This window comes from Camelus ferus, chromosome 20 (genome assembly GCF_009834535.1).
Source record: "Camelus ferus isolate YT-003-E chromosome 20, BCGSAC_Cfer_1.0, whole genome shotgun sequence".
Lineage (NCBI taxonomy): Eukaryota > Metazoa > Chordata > Mammalia > Artiodactyla > Camelidae > Camelus > Camelus ferus.
The window spans coordinates 6,437,577-6,453,670 of record NC_045715.1 but is presented as its reverse complement, the minus strand read 5'-3'; the positions used below and the strand labels follow the sequence as shown (position 1 = coordinate 6,453,670).

Here is a 16,094-nt window from a genome sequence, read left to right as displayed (position 1 = left end):
TCCAAATAATTGAATTTATGAAGGTTGTGGGAAAGCCCTGCTCTGTTACTGCATTTATATATCTATTGGAAATAATACATATACATATGATGTTCTGAAGAAGAAAAACTTCATAGGATTCTAAGTCTTGAGAAATGTTTTAAAAGGTATAATAAGTGAGAAGAAGCAGTTTTAAAAAATAAGCCTTGATCTACCAACTAAAACATGGTTAAATATCTATTGTGAACATTAGAGACGTGAAAAAGCTAAATCTTTATTGGACAGTCATTGAAGAGCGGATGTTTTACCTTGAGTAAAATATGCCCACTTTTACTTCTGTATATTTTTCTCTCTTATTGAATTGGAATTTGTAAACCATGACTTGAAGGGTGCCCTTCTAAATGTGAAAAAAAAAATTTATGCTTTTTATTTATTAATCTTAAGTTACTAGAAATTTGGAACTTTTTTGAGTTTTTACATTATGAATACACTTATTTAAAAATGTTTTTGCCAGTTTTCTTGAGGAATCATTGACATATATTACTGTCTGAGTTTAAGGTGTGGCATGATGGCTTGATATACATATACTGTGAAATGATTAACATGATAGGTTTAGTTGACCTCCATTGTCTCATAGAGATAAAATAAAATGAAAATAACCAAATTTTCCCCTTGATGAGAATTCTTAGGATCTGCTCTCTTAACAGCTTTCCTGTGCATCACACAGCAGTGCTAACTACAGTCATCATGTTTGGCACTACATTGCCTTATAACTGGATGCTTCTACTTTTTATTTTAAATATATTTTAAATCCACGCATCCCACAGTCAGTGCTGGAGATGAGCATTTCAGCATATGCTATGATACTCCTCGTCAGAGATATTTATCTTGATTCCATTTGACAAAGCTGCCTAACACACTGATTTCTTAAAAAAGTCAAAGCTAATTCACTCACGAAGAAAACAAAATAAGCCACAAACCCCTAAGCATAATTATTTTTCTTTATATTTATATACAGAAATACCATGAAAACATTTTGGTACATTTGGTAATTGTGTCAATATTAAGGACTATCTACAAATGAACTGATTTCTTCCAAGAATCGATAGATTCAGAAGTATAGAGTTTTTCCTTTTCAGTTTATGGAAGAAATTTTTATATAATTACCTGAAATAACTTAATGGTAATATTAAGTTAAACAAGGTAGAAACCATTTGTTTAGGGTCAGCTAATTTTACATATTTGTGTCTTATAAATTATTTTTAATCTTATTTGCATTTAATAAAACATTGACATAAAATCACACAAGTTTGTTTTCTGGGCAGAATCACGTACAGTGTACTGAGTGACACTTAAAAGGCATGAAACAGTAATGGTAGCTTATTTTCTGAAGCAATCTTGACACTAATGCTAAATTACAACTCAGAAACATCTCGCGTTTTTACCTTTATGAGAAAAGGCTTTTTACATATTTAACATAATTCCACGGAAAATAAACTGGAATTATGTATAAAGATACATCTGCTGTAACCAAAGGGCGTTTATTTTCCCCTGTAGAATACTTCCAATGATTTTATTGCCATTTTGTGTCAGTTTCTGAAGGGTATAAAGTACAGTCAGTAAACAAACTAGACTTTTGATTTAAGGTGACAGCTGCTCCTTCAGAAGCAATATTCAGATATTTAATCTTAAGAACGTTGAATGTTCTTTTCTTTACAACCAAGTAAAGTATACTTTTACAAAAATGAAAGGACTGTGTGCTTTGGCCTGTAATTTTCACAGCGGTGATGATCAACACGGCCGCCACTGCCAACAGCCGTCATCGCTGAATCCCAGGGAATTAATCCCAGCGTCAGCCCTTATTCGACTGGGTGAGGAAATTAACAGCCACGCTCTCCTTGTTTCAAAATGCAAAACTTCCTTTCTCTATAATAATGTTGATTCAGCCTATTAATTTACACTGAGTGCTGTATGATTTCTAGTTCTGTTTCTGAAGAGTACAGTTGTAATCTAATTATGAAGACTCTCTGCCCCTAGTCCAGTTGCCTGGATTTCAGGCACAGCGATCTGAGCTCTTTTGGAGAATTTTGCTTCACTATGGAACCGTCGTGGGTTTCACTCGGCCTCCAAACATTGCTGTCTTGTTGCAGTCAGTGAATTACTGCAGTGCATCCCCAAGTCCTATGTGGTCAGCACAATTTAATTAAATTAATTGAATGAAAACGAAATCTGTCCGAATGTTGTATCTATTTTATTATTCCTCCTCCTCGGCCTCTTTACCATATTTATAATGGCCTCTCACTAAATCTTTATCAATGTGGGTTTCTGGCAGCTGAATACGACCCCTTCCACCATGTAGCTCGCAAATAAAGTCAACTTCATTTTTTAAATTAGACACTTGAGGATATAGCTACCCTTATTAGCAATCAATTCGCTAACTCGTTCTTAAGGCCTGTTTTAACACAATTTCTAAGAAATCCTGGGACTTTTTTATACCGAGGTCCAGCCCGCTTCAAGCACAAGACAGGAGGAAGATAACATATGTTGTTGTCTCTGTGGCCATGGGTGTTTCTGTTGACCACAAGCTCATACGTCCACACGCCCTTAAAGATGCTTGTCTGTCTCTGCAGAAATCCTTTCCAGGCCACACTGCCTGGCAATGCCACTGAGATGTCCCTGCTGTCACTCTGCGAATTTGTGACACTGTGGTGGGGCCTGAGTAGATAGTCAAGTCCTCTGTGGCTTCTGCCTCAGCCAAATAATGTGCCAGAACTAATTTTCCTCCAAAAAAAGTTGATTGTGAGGGTTTTTTGCCATTTTTCAAATTGTTTCTATGAATGGGTCAAATTTGGAGTCTCTTTCTCGGTCAATTTCATGGATGTTCCTTGTTATTTCTTAGAGCTAGATCCTGACAGAATTACCAGCCCAAAGAATATGAGAATTGAAAAGGACAAATATTTATGAATGCATTTGTTACACACATAAATATACATCTCCAAATTGCCCTCCAGAAAAGTTGAACAAACAGACTCACCACTGCGGTGAATGGGACGTTGGCCCAACATTTAATGATCTTTTTGGCCACAGCCACACAAACTAAGCTGTCTGTAACTTAAAGAGATAGTGCTGTGTTTGAAATACGAAACCATGTGGATATGATAGTTCACTGTCATCTTCTGCCTTTGAAAAATGTGACAAGACTAGCTTGGTTTTTGTTTTTAAAGCCTGGCACATTTAAATACAAGCCTGCCGTGAGATCTTGGGTGTTCGTCATATTTATTTTCTGGGATTTCCTCCCAGTAGTCAATGAAACTCACTCATAAAATAAAATAAGTAAGATTATAATATTATTAGCTTATTTCTTCTAGCACAAATCATTTGAGATAAGTGACTCTAAACAGATTCCATAATTGGAAACTGAAACATCTTCCACAAGAATTAACTAAGAAGTGAGAAGTAAGTTTCTTTAGCAACTATAATTAAGGCTAGTTATATTTTTATTCCCTCTTTCCCAAACCTGTCTGACCAAAGTATATTTGTAATTTGATGTATATTCACATAGACGTACAAATCATTTTACTCAAGTACATTTTTGATACATTTGTGATGGCAGCTGTAATGAGGACAAAGGGAATAGTTTAAAATTGTAGGAGTAAATTTAAAAAAAAAACAGTGGAAGCCAGAAGGCGACATGCTGCTGGCCCATGGCCCTGCTGTTGTACGTCAGGGTAGAGGAATGCTTCTGGGCAATTAAATGATTCACTTAGGAAGTCCCTCAAATACTGAGCAAATTAAACCCCTCCTGCCCCATCTCCCCTCTTGCCCGCACACTCTGGGCTCTTTAAGGAGTTCCTGTTAATAAAGACAGAGTCCTGAGCAGGGAGACATCCCGATAGTTCATTACCTGGAAGAAAAGTGACGATTGAAGCTTTACTCTGAATCTAATTCTCAATAATAGAGAAAGATTGTGAATGACAGAAAACTTAGAAGAAAGTGACCTTGTCATTCTGGAATTCCTAATTCTGGAGAAGGCTTAATGCCACCCAACTTGATAGTAAGAATATGCATTTCGGAATTTCTGGGAACAATTCGCATGATCTATCACATGAGGGCCTAAAAGGGACGGCTTCCCAAGAGGCATAACAAATTCTAGAACTGTGACTGTGAGCTGTATTTTTAGATAGTTTTGATAAGAAAGACATCTCAGTAAATGCTGATGTGGCATAGAAGATGTCCCAATAAACTTAGGCTTTAAAAAGATCATATACTAAGAAGAGCAAAAAAAAAAAATGTATAATGAAGAATAAATAAAAGAGATGGTTAAGAAGAATGATGGGGAAGTAAATGATGGAAAAGTACAACAGAAGTTTAGGTAAATGTGGGTGAAGTGGACTCTGAGAAGACCTGACAAGAGAAAGTCAACAAAAGGAGGAATCAAGGTGTCCAAGGCTATCTATTATTCTTCCTCAGCATTGGTGTATTATTTAGTATATGTCAAATATCTAACCTATTTCTGCTTAATCACAAACTGCTTTTATTAACCCACATAGGTGGGAACGATAGTAGATGTCCCCTTTGCTATCCAGAGACGTGCACTCAGTTTACCAGGGCAGATGTAGCCGTGGCTCCCGGACGTTCCCATCAGCACAGCCTGCAGTTCAAGAGGCCATAAGTTCTGGGGAAAACAGTCGTTCAGCAGAATTCTTGGAAATGTGAGATACCTTCAAGATGTAGGAGAGACAGATGAAGTCAGTGAAATTGATGATTATTATAAACAGCCCAGAAATAAACCCAAACTGTGTGTGACAAGTGAAGCAGGATGTTGGCATGGTAGCTAGTTGCGCTCAAAGACAATTAGTCTTGTGTATACAGAAAGCTTCTCTAGGGACAATGAGTTCCTACTAAAAGGAATGTTGTCCTGTGCTTTCCCGTGATATTTTTGTTTTCTATCCATTTCATCACACAAAAGTCATTAGAGGCAAAACAGAAAATCCCAGTCTTGTATTTTATTTTGACTTTTTTTTTGGTTTCCGTAGGATTAGGATAATTCACTTTTCAAATGTGTTTAAATTGCTAATTATGACCCTGTGTTCTGTATTAGTAAATATTATACAAATGTTCGTTTGTATTTTGGGTGTGTTATAAAATTATTGTCAAAGTCAGAAAGAAATGGAGCCAAGCCATAAAACGTAAATTGAAAGCTTCTGTTAAAATGTGGAATTAGGTTAACAATAATGGAATTTCAGGGCACGTCCAAGCTATAATTTTTTTTTCCAGGGGGAAAAAAATCACAGCTTTTGTTCATTCTGCCTAAATATTTCTTTGAAATGTGATAAGTGAAGATGTGCCATTTTATCACCACTTTTCAGGTGTTTGGCGATATCAGTGGCTTAAAGTTTATCCCCACTGAAGTGCTCACCGCTCTGCAGGAACATTTCAGTGAAACGGACCATACACTGGAAGATTCCTTGGATATTAAATCAAGAGAAATGAAAAGAAGCCATTGAAGTAAAAAGGTACGTTCCCCCTGATTAAAGATTTCCCTCATTGCTGTACACGAATGCCCTGACTAAGAGGTGCTTTTCCTTCTTGTTTTCTTAAAGCTCCATGGTAGGGGCAGGTCATGGTGAGAAGACAACGTCCAGCTTCCTTCTCAGCCTACTGCCTTAGAACACGTAACTTACTCAAAGTCAATAACCGGTGCTGGGAGCCACAGCTGGAAGTCATGGGCGCCCCCAGTAGGTCTTCAGAGAACGCAGACTCCTGCTGACTCCCTTAGCTTAGAGAGAGCTCTGCATCCGCATCTGCCGTGGACCGTGAAGAGGGCCAGGAGGTGGTAGCACACTCTCCTACAGTAGCACTTTTTCATTTGGAGGGAACAGGGGAACGGCTGGAGGGTGACATGACCAAGTCTCAATAAATCCCCTCTTTCCTTCATTTAGCATTTATAAAAAAATCTTGCATCTTCAAGGGTCCTTTGCCCTCCTTGTAGAGCAATAAACACAGAGGGTATCTTCCCTTGTGCTTTTAAGGAAGGGTGAGCAGGTGTTCTGAGAGTCGCTTCTCTCAAACAGAAAGCAGTGTTTGTTAGAGAGGTCGAAATTGGTACCTACAATCGGGAAACATGAACACATCCAATCGTGGTGATTTTTCAATCCCCATCTCTCATTATCGTCTAACTAGTAGGAGATCCTCAATTTTACGTAAGACATTTGCATTAAGGATTACACTACATGTTCCCTCTGTTGGCAGAAATTAGCATATACATCTACTGTCTATTTCTTCCGTCTTTTATGGCTATGATTGAAGGCAGATCTACGTATATCAACATCTCTGTCAACAGATCTCAAGTTTACAGAAACTAGTAAACATTCTAAGCATGTTTTAATGGCTTAAATTACTGCACCTGCACACCTCAGGCCACCGGACTCTTCCTTCAAGATGATGCTTGAATATCAGTGTCAGTGACTTCTTGCCTTCCCCACCGCCACGCCTGCCAGTGTGATTACTCACAGCTCTCATCACCAGATGCTCACCTCCACATTCACTCAGTAGCTTTCTATCCCACTTGCATGCTTCACGTTTCCCATCGGAGCACGGACTGCCCGTGTGGAGAATTCTTCAGATGTATCTTCCTATTAACCAGACTTAGGACAGTGCTTGGTCCTGTGCAGAAGCTCAGTAAATACCTGCTGCTGGGAAGAGGGTGTGAAGGAGAGATGGGGGAAGGACAAGGGCCTGGCCTTTATCGTGTTACCATTTATGGTGCTGAGACTGAGCCCATCCCACCCCACCCCCGCCCCCGAAAAAGTGGGGCCAGACGTAGTAAGTAAGTTCTACGATGGACCTGTATCTGTACAGAACATCCTAAGGAGAAATGAATGTATACATATATGTCGATTTCTGCATCTTACACTGTGTTTCATTAGATCATCAGGTCGAGCTGATAAAGCAAACGTAGCTGAACTGTCATTTGCGTAACTGAATTAGTAAAACTACCCACTGACTTTACAGGTCTGTCGCTTTTGTGTCTGCTTTTCTTACTAAAAGTTACGCTCTCTGAGGGCAGGGGTCGCAGTCTGCTTTAGTTAGCGCGACCCTTCCCGGGCCTCAGTGCCGCCCTTTGCGCTAGTAAGTGAGTAGTCAATGTTCGTTGGATAAAAGTATAAACTGATAACCCAAGTTTCACTTAACTTTTTATTTAATTTAATCACAACAGTGAGTTGAATGAACAATGAGAGATCAGCAATCAATTGATACTTTTCTTTTTTTATTTCCTTTAGGGATTGGTGGCCCTAATGGAAGGATGGGTATAATTAAGAAAAACAGTATTTTCTTGCCCCTGAAGACTGCCCGTGGCCACAGTGTATTTCCTAGTCCAAAAAACATCTCCTACCATAGTACTGCAAAGCACGAGTTGTTCAATATTGTAAAATCAAGTCTGCAGAGTGTTTTGTTCTTCTGGCTGATTTATAACTGTTTTCCTTGTCTTTAAAGTGATCTTACTGAGCCTTAAGTATTAGGTAATAGATTCAACATATAAGTTAGTCTAACACTTTCATTAATATTATACGTGTGTGTGTGTGTGTGTGTGTGTGTGTGTGTGTGTTGTGGGTAGAGATTCACTAATGTGCCTTTTCTAGAGTCCTTTCTTATTGAAAAGACCCGTGTAATGTTCAAGAACTCAGTGCTATAACTTAGTCCTACATTGATATAAGATTTGGGTACTGTCTTACCTCTGAAGTAAGTACCACATTTGCAGTGGCATTGAAATAAACTAATTTAGACTTTTTTTTTTAGATATAAATGTGTGGTTAGTGTCTTAATAGAAAAATAAATGAAAAAAGGGAACTTTTTATTCTTACAATCAATCCCTCTCATTTTCTGTGGCCCCTTGTGTGTTGCAAATGGTAATTCCATGGATAAGGAGGGGGGGTGGTTTATTTTTTTTAATTTTGGAGGGAGGAAATTAGGTTTACTTTTTTTCCTGGAGGTCCTGGGGATTGAACCCAGGACCTGTGCATGCTAAGCACGTGCTCTACCACTGAGCTGTCCCCGCCCCCTGGTCTTTGTTAATAGATGCTCTACAGGAGCAGCGTGCTCACATGAGAGTCCCCAGTAAACCATCCCCGGTGGACACACATGTACACACAGAGCAGAGTGTTATTTCAAAATTCAAGGTAGGTTTCTGTGGGGCTGTACGTATCTGTAAATTCAGTCATCAGTTTTTCCTCAGTATAATGCTAATAATCATTTTTCAAAAATCTGTAAGTAAAACAAGCTTTGCTTTATCTATAAACTTATCTATAAACTGTGCATATTTTTCCAATTATCTCACGGATAACTTTTCTAGTATTATAGTTACTAGATGACTTGTGTTGTTCACATTGATATTTTTTCTCACACAGAGATAATACACAGTAAAAGCTATGGCTATAATTGAAAACAGTAAATAAAAAATATTTTAATAGATCATTTTTGCTAGTACCCACTGTGCTCTTAATGCCTAAATAGAGTCTCCATTTGAAATTAAATTCTATTAAGGAATAAAAATATAAATAAGAAGGAATCAAAAATTTAAATGCTTGCTGTACATTTAAAAGTGAGCTCTGTTAAATTTTCCTTATATTAGGCTCAGTGACAATAGATAGATTACACTGTCAGTTAAGCAAGTAGATGAAAAATGAGTGATTTTCATCCTTCAGTTAAATATGGTGCTAAGTGGTACGCGCTAGCATTAAAAGCAAATTACTTATCACTTCAACAATCACAGCTTGAGAGCGTTCTAGTAGAAGCTATATTTCCAGTTTTTCTTGGTCCTCAGTTATATTAAATAAATCAACTGATAATGGTTGGATAAGCAGGAAAAAGCCTGGATGGCATTACGATATTTCCATTTTATAAGTGCCTGTTCAAGGAGCTATCTCCAAAATGGTCTTTTGTGGTCACTAAAAATTCACACTCACATCTGCGCGTGCGCACGCACGCACGCACGCGCGCACACACACACACACACACACAGAGTATATACATATTTGTGTACAGGGTCATCTGGTCCCGTTACATGGAACACAAATTCCTTCTACCTCATCACTTCCAGCTGGGCATCCAGCGTAATCTTAAACACCTCCAGGTACGGGAAAATCACCACGGCAAGTGAGAACTCTCACTGCCATCACCACGGGGAGCTCCTTCCAGGAGCTTGCCAACAGCCGTAACTGGCTTTGAGATCCTCGTGAGAACCTGCCAGATACTCCCATCTCAGCGCCTGGGCAAACAGTGGGCCCTAACTAGATAGAAGCTGACTGAGTGAAATAAAGTAAGCCTCATCATTTTGTTAATATAAAAACGATGTCATCTTTTACTTTGAATACAGTGCATTTACACATATTTTCCTTTTTGCACCTGAGGAGGAGCTGGGGGCAGGGGAGGGCGGATATACTCAAGGGTGAGGACGTAACTGGTGCTCCCTTCAGGGATCCGGGAAAAGTGCCACTAACCCAAAATTTAATTTTTTGCCTACTCTACCAATGCCTGCAATGCTTTACATAGGATCAACTATCTGTATTAATTAGTGAGACATTGGTCTCGTGGCAGGAACACGGAGATCTGTTGGATGGAGGGTCTGCTTGACATTGGACAGCGAGGACATTTGCAGGATGAGAATAGATTGGAATTTAGAGGCCCTTCTCTGATCGATTTCCTTAATCTGTCAAAATCCTGGGATGAGCTGGAAAATCTTTCCTAAAATGATACAAATTCCTTAAATATAACCTCCCCAACATGTGAGTCACAATAAGAACTCAATAATTAGAAGACAAGTGGATGAAGGAATGAGTGAATGAGTAAGATAGTACAGCATAATGACTAAGAGCTGGGCTCTGAAGTTAGGACCAAGTTGGAATCCTTCTCTATAACTTACTGGCTGTGTGACATTGGACAAGTTACTCAACCTCTCTGAGAGATGTCAAATAGTATTCGCTAATTCACTGACACAGAATTGTGGTTTGGGGATTACATGATGGGACAGAATAGCTGCAGTATCTGAACATTTGATGCACTCTGTCCACCCCCGTCCTGGAAAAAGGCCACCTCACAACAGGCCTCACCTGGTCCAGAGCTGACCGCATGGGATGAGTTTCCTGGTCAGGAAGGGAGCTTAAAGGGGTTTCAGCTGAGCTCCAAGAGACAGATTATCACCAGCTAATGTCCTGAAGTTTCTGTTTTCTTCCGAAGCTGACTGTGTATTTTCAGTCCAGCTTGTCTTTGATTGGCCTTGATTGTCCCACTTCGGTTATTCAACTGACTCTACGCTTGATGTGAGCACATAGCCTGATTTTCTTAATGGTCCCCTTTGTGGTGGCAGCAAAAGTAGTTCTAACCAACCTTCTTCCACTCCCTTCATCCCTCATTTCTATTTGCTAATCAGCAAATAGTTTTCTTTAAGTTCATCCCTTTTTGTAGCACATTGTCAAGTGCAGCCGGGAGTATCCAACACGTGCTCCTAATATTCTGTTTTTTCCATGTTTTCAGATCCTAGACACGAGCTCATTAGATAGATTACAACTCCCAAGTTACTGCTGGGAACAACTGCTAGTTTAAGTAGGAAAGGTTATGCCTTGCAACTGCTCCACGTCCTGCACAGGCCCCCCAGGCTCTGCACAGCACTGTCATCGTTCTCACCCCGCGCTCAGGTAGATGGCGGAACCGCCCGCTAGCATGCTGCCGGCTGCCCCAGCAGAGGAGAAGGAATATGAGGCAGCATGGCAGGCTCTTAAGCTTCTAGGAAGATGTGAACCATGTCTCTTCCACTCACAGGATCAAAGCAAGCAGCACGGTCACAGAAAGGTGGGAATTCATCTGGGGGAGCTGGGTCAGACGCGAACAGCCACCCTGACTCGTACCGCTCCCCTGGGCTCCACGGCAACCGTTCCGGAACTCCTGCATGTACTTTGAAAGTCACCCCAGAATCTGACTCACTATCACCCAATTCTCCACCGCTATCGCTCTCTTGGATTTTTGCAGTTTTCTCCGACGGATTTCCCTGTCTCTACTCTCACCTCACTGACCCACTCTCAATGCATTAACTGATGTGACCCTTTACAAATAAGTCAAAACACGTGACTCGTTTGCGCAGACTCTCCGCTGGGTCAGCATAAAAGGCAGAGCCCTCAGGATGACCGCAAGTCACAGGCAGCCGAGTCAGTATCTCCTTAGCTCAGCCGTGCGTGCTCTTGCCTGAATTCACTAAGCCATCAGTCTGGCTTTTTCCTATTCCCCAAACATACCTGTTTTTTCAGCTGAAAGGGTCATTCCAGGCTGCCTGCTAAAGCTGGCACGGACACCACTAAACCCTTCCCGGGATCTACCAGCTAACCCTTTCGCCTCTTCCTTGTCCTTGCTCAAATGGCACCTTCTCACTGGAAGCAAACACTGACCCCTCTATTAAAAAAATTGCATCTCACAACCACCCACTAGAGAGCCCTCTAAATCTGATGAGCTTCTCCCCTGGGACATTTAGGGTCCTCCGGCCCCTACCTCTTGGGTCATCTCTTACGCAGATCAATTTAACTCTTACTGACCACAAGCTCAGGCTTTTACACACAGCCGGCTGCAGGAGGATCAGCCACTGAACAAGCTTTCAAAAGTGTGTGCACACCAAAAGTTCTCCCTAGGAGCAATCCTCATAACAGCTGCTGGGAAGAATACGTACAGGTGAAACAGAAGAAAAACAAGACAAAAACAAAAACAAACAAAACCCAGCTTCATTATGAGTCATGAGGCGAACTTAATACTTTTAATAGTTAATAACCCTGGAAACAATCTTTTAATACTTTGTTTTAGGAGGCCATGGGTGGCTCCTGGAAATTTGTATTTTTAAAAGGCATGAATGTAATTATGACAATCTTCCAGCTACCCACTAATACAGATGGCATGAACAATACAACAAATCAGGGTAATTTACACACAAGAATGTTAATGTTTTATAATGTCAACATAAAATCATGTTTTCTTGTGCTCATGGCACATTTATAAAATTATATTATATAATAGGATTCTCCAACAAAAGAGAACAAAATTACTAAATCACACAAAACAGAAGTTGTACAATACATAGTCAGATAATAATGCACAAAAAGCAATTTAAAAATTATGCAAGTTGTATTAAAAGGATACATGTTGAGGAGCTTTTTAAATTACTTGTGGGCCAAAGAGGAAATAAAAATTGCAATCATAAGTTATTAAGAAATTAATGATAATGAAGCAATTAGAATGCTATTTATGAAAACTTATGAGATGTAGCCAAAGCTACATTCAGATAGAAACACTTTTATTATTTAAACAAATGAAATCAAGGTTAGAAAAAAAATATAAAAAAGAATAAATCTTCCAAAGCTGAAAGTCATTCAGAAAATAGGAACATAAATAAATATTAAAAAATTTTAAGTGACAAAGCCCAATATTAGTTTTCACTCTGGTAAGAGTGAGGAAAAAGAGAAAAACTGCAAGCATACAACACTGGAGATCAGAGCAGTGTGGTATAACCACAGATAAAGAAGAGACATAACATATAAAAGTTTAATATCCATAGCTCTGTAGTGATAGATAAACATATTTCAATAGGGTAATATTTCCAAGTATCAAATTTATCTCTGAGAGGTTCAATTTCTAAATTAATAAACAGAGCAAACATTTTTAAAGGATTTTGGACAACATGCTTCAGAAGAAAATTACTTAGGCTAGATGGATTTCTTATTGAAATAAAATAATTAAGGAACTAATAAATCCTATGCAATTTAAATTATTCTAAATAACTGAAGACTATGAGTTATTAACCATTTTAAGTCTATATGAGCTGAATACATATATATGAGACTGGTGGCTAGCCCACAGGGATGTCGAGAACACGCCCTCTATCCACACACAGACATTCGTACAAACACAAGAACTACGGACTGGAGGAAAAGATGAGCACGTTCTGTACAGCACTAAACTAAGAACACTATCCTGTCCCTAAAAAAGTTTTACTTAATTGCTGAACAATGACGCATCATTAAAAAGTATATTAGTACATGCATAACATTAGTAAAATAAAAATAAAAATGATCTTATTGATAGAGTTTATAATCAATTCCCGTACTTCAGTCAAGAAAGAGAGATTCAGTCAATTGCGCTGGGAGGCTTTAGAGACGTGGCATGGGCAAAAAGGTAAATTAGGACTTTCTGACCACCTTTGCCCCAGTGAACATGAATTCTGACAATATCCACGGATGAGCATACCTTGTGGGAGTCCTGGAGTCCACTGGAGAAGTTCTAGCGCCAAATTGGGTCAAAAAAAAAAAAAAAATCCAGGATGAGCTGCATGTACGAGGGTTAAGAGGAACAGTTCCACTTTACATGCAGCATCCCTTCCCCAAGGCAGCGCGGCGCAGTGCCGGGACAAACCCTCCTGGCCAGTGATCTGGCCCATCATGTGAGAAGAGAGCGGGTGTGAGTGAGCATCCAGCTGCCCCAGCTGTGTATGCTGCCGCCAATAAGGCCCGCTTCCTTCCTGCCCGGCCAGGATACTGAGGGTGGGTGAGGTGGGGAGAGCAGCCGCTAGGGCTTGGAGATACTCAAAGGAACCCAGATCCTATTAAACACGTCGCAGCCTCCATCAGAAACCCTGCCCGTGAATCACTGGGGACACCTCCCCTGTGAAACCCCTCAACCGGCCCATGGGCACCCGCAGTGCTCCACCTGTCTCACCCGCACCCCACACCTCCTAGTCAGCACGCCAGGTGCTCACCCACGGGGTGGAGAGTGCAAACCTTTGCAGCTGGCTAGTGATGCGAAAAGCTGGTCTAACTCTACAGGATTTGGAAAAAGCACACAAAGTTGAGAGCATTCAAGACCACCCTAGGAAGAGGTTGTCCTGCCTGAATTTGCAGGATCAGAGAAGCCATATAATCTTAGTAATTTCCCCACCAAGAGGAAAGAAGAAGCGTGGAGCAGGGGTATCCTCGGAAGAAGCCCAAGAAAGCCTGAGAAGCCTTAGCAAGGCAGACAGAAAGTACTCTCTTCTGAAGTCAACGACTAAACATTGGAGGAGGTGACTACCTCTTCACATGCAAAGACAGCAATTCAAGACTTTAAGGAAGATGAAAAAAATCAAGGAAACACAACAGCACCAAAGGAACACAAAAATTTTCCAGTAACTGACCCCCCAAAATGAGAGATTTGTGATTCGCCCAATAAAAACTCAAAATAGTGGCTTTGAGGACGCGCACTATCCCACAAGAACTCAGAAAGGTCTTTCAATGAAATCAGGAAAACAATACATGAACAAAATGAGATTGATAGAGATACAGAAATCATTAAAAACAACAACAACAAAAAAGGAAAAGCAAAAAACTAGAAAATCTGTTGCTGAAGAATACAGTGAATGAAATTTTAAAATGCAATCCAAAGCATCAACAGAAGTGAAGGATAAGATTTTGATGATTGGTCAGGAGTAACTATATGCATATGATTGTACCTATTCATATGGACACTCACTGGGTACAAGCTATTTTATCAAATATATGTATACATCATCTGAATCTATGCATGTCTATGTGCTATTGAAGGTCTGGCGCACAATGACTTTTGAATAAATATTTTGAATAAATATTCAGTGAGTCAACTGAGTGATTGATTAAATAACTAACTCAAATATTTAGGCTCAGGATATCATACATCATTTTTTAAAGATATTTGATGGTTATATTCTATGCAGAAAGTTTTATTGTCCATGCAGTCACATATACCAGTGTTTTCTTCTGTCTGTTCCCCTCTTTTACTAATGTTCCCAATCATGAGATCACATTCTCCCCTCATTGTTCCATGGTTTTATTTTTTAGAATTAACACTTTCATCCATGGAGAACTCACCTTATGGAGGAAAGATTCAGCCTCATTTTCTTTTCGCTTAACTAATTGTCCAATAACCAACCAAACTGAAGTAAATGGGAATTTAATCTTGCTCCCAACTACCCAAACCAACCACGGGGACTGCCCTCTATGGGTTTATGATAATAAAAACCCTAACCCCTCAGGTCAGATCATCAGATGTATGATAATTAACTGTATGAGTAATTATTGTGTTATGCAAATAAACAATGCCGATGAGTCATTTCATTAAGTAAGCACCATGGGGTCATTAGGTTTTGATCTCTGTCTTAGTCTTTTGGGGGAAAACACTGTCTCTGAACCTCTCTCCTGAACTGGCAATGAAACATCACTGGTAGGCTCACATTAAGCTGGAGAACATGCAGACTGCTTGATCTGTATTGAATATGTGTCTGGTGGTTGGGGCCCACTGCAATGAACTAGCCCACAAATCACAGCTTAATGGGGATCTGCTTTCACATACTGCTTAATTAAAAGTTGTGAGCTTATTAACATGTGTCTTTGGCACTGAGCTTTGGGGATGTAATCTCTGTGCAAATAAGAATAGGTTGTAAAAGTTTTATAGATTGACGATGATATTACAGTCCATACCTTAATAACCCATCATTTCCCCAAAGAATTTTTCATATCTTGCATTCCTCTACCCAACTGTAAAGGGTTCTTTTGTTTATGTTTTTCAGTGCGTAGAGCCTCCTGCAATATGTGCTGGTACCAAAAAAGGGTTTGTATCTTAAATATTTCATCCGAACACCCTTTCATTATTTAATCTCGTTAGGAAAGTTATCTGGAAGAAAGTCTTGGAGCCCGCCTTTCACTAGATGGGCTCCAGGTAGTACAGATCTATTGGGTACGGGTTTCTAGAATTTCCATTATAAATCTCTATTTTGGGGGATTTATAATTCAGCTATAAAAATTTTGCCCTAGGCTTTGACTTGGAATACAAGGTCTTAGCCTGAGAGAGTACATTGTTAACACATAAAAAAACAAAATCATGTTGTTTGTTTTCATCTCACCACGGTGAAAAAAGCAATGGCATGAAACCATTTTCAAATACTTTCTCACATGCCACTGTAAGGCGGCTTCTGGAGCTTTTTGTTTTGTTTGGTTTTGACATGACGTTTCACAGTGTGTTTGTTTGTAATTTTACCCGAGCCATTTGGTGGCTTTCTTAAAATGTCAAAATGA

The 16,094-nt window shown here is 39.6% G+C and overlaps 1 protein-coding gene and 1 long non-coding RNA gene across 6 annotated transcripts in view; one reads left to right on the top strand and one right to left on the bottom strand.

Annotated features, from left to right (window-relative positions):
* OFCC1 (orofacial cleft 1 candidate 1) overlaps positions 1–8,319 on the top strand; it is a 247,041-nt gene extending 238,722 nt beyond the window's left edge. Inside the window, exons 20-21 of the mRNA XM_032462476.1 lie at positions 5,349–5,495; positions 7,263–8,319. Of these exons, the coding sequence (XP_032318367.1) occupies positions 5,349–5,486 (138 nt within the window). The 3' untranslated portion in view covers positions 5,487–5,495; positions 7,263–8,319. The remainder of the gene's footprint in view (positions 1–5,348; positions 5,496–7,262) is intronic.
* LOC106729155 overlaps positions 1–16,094 on the bottom strand; it is a 52,746-nt gene that overhangs the window by 7,818 nt on the left and 28,834 nt on the right. For 4 of the 5 annotated variants that reach the window (XR_004313406.1, XR_004313407.1, XR_004313405.1 and 1 more), the window contains exons 4-6: positions 6,516–6,674; positions 5,664–6,088; positions 4,585–4,700 (exon numbers count right to left, since the gene is read on the bottom strand). This is a non-coding gene — a long non-coding RNA (uncharacterized LOC106729155). The remainder of the gene's footprint in view (positions 1–4,584; positions 4,701–5,663; positions 6,089–6,515; positions 6,675–16,094) is intronic. The other variant, XR_001365495.2, reaches the window with a different exon arrangement.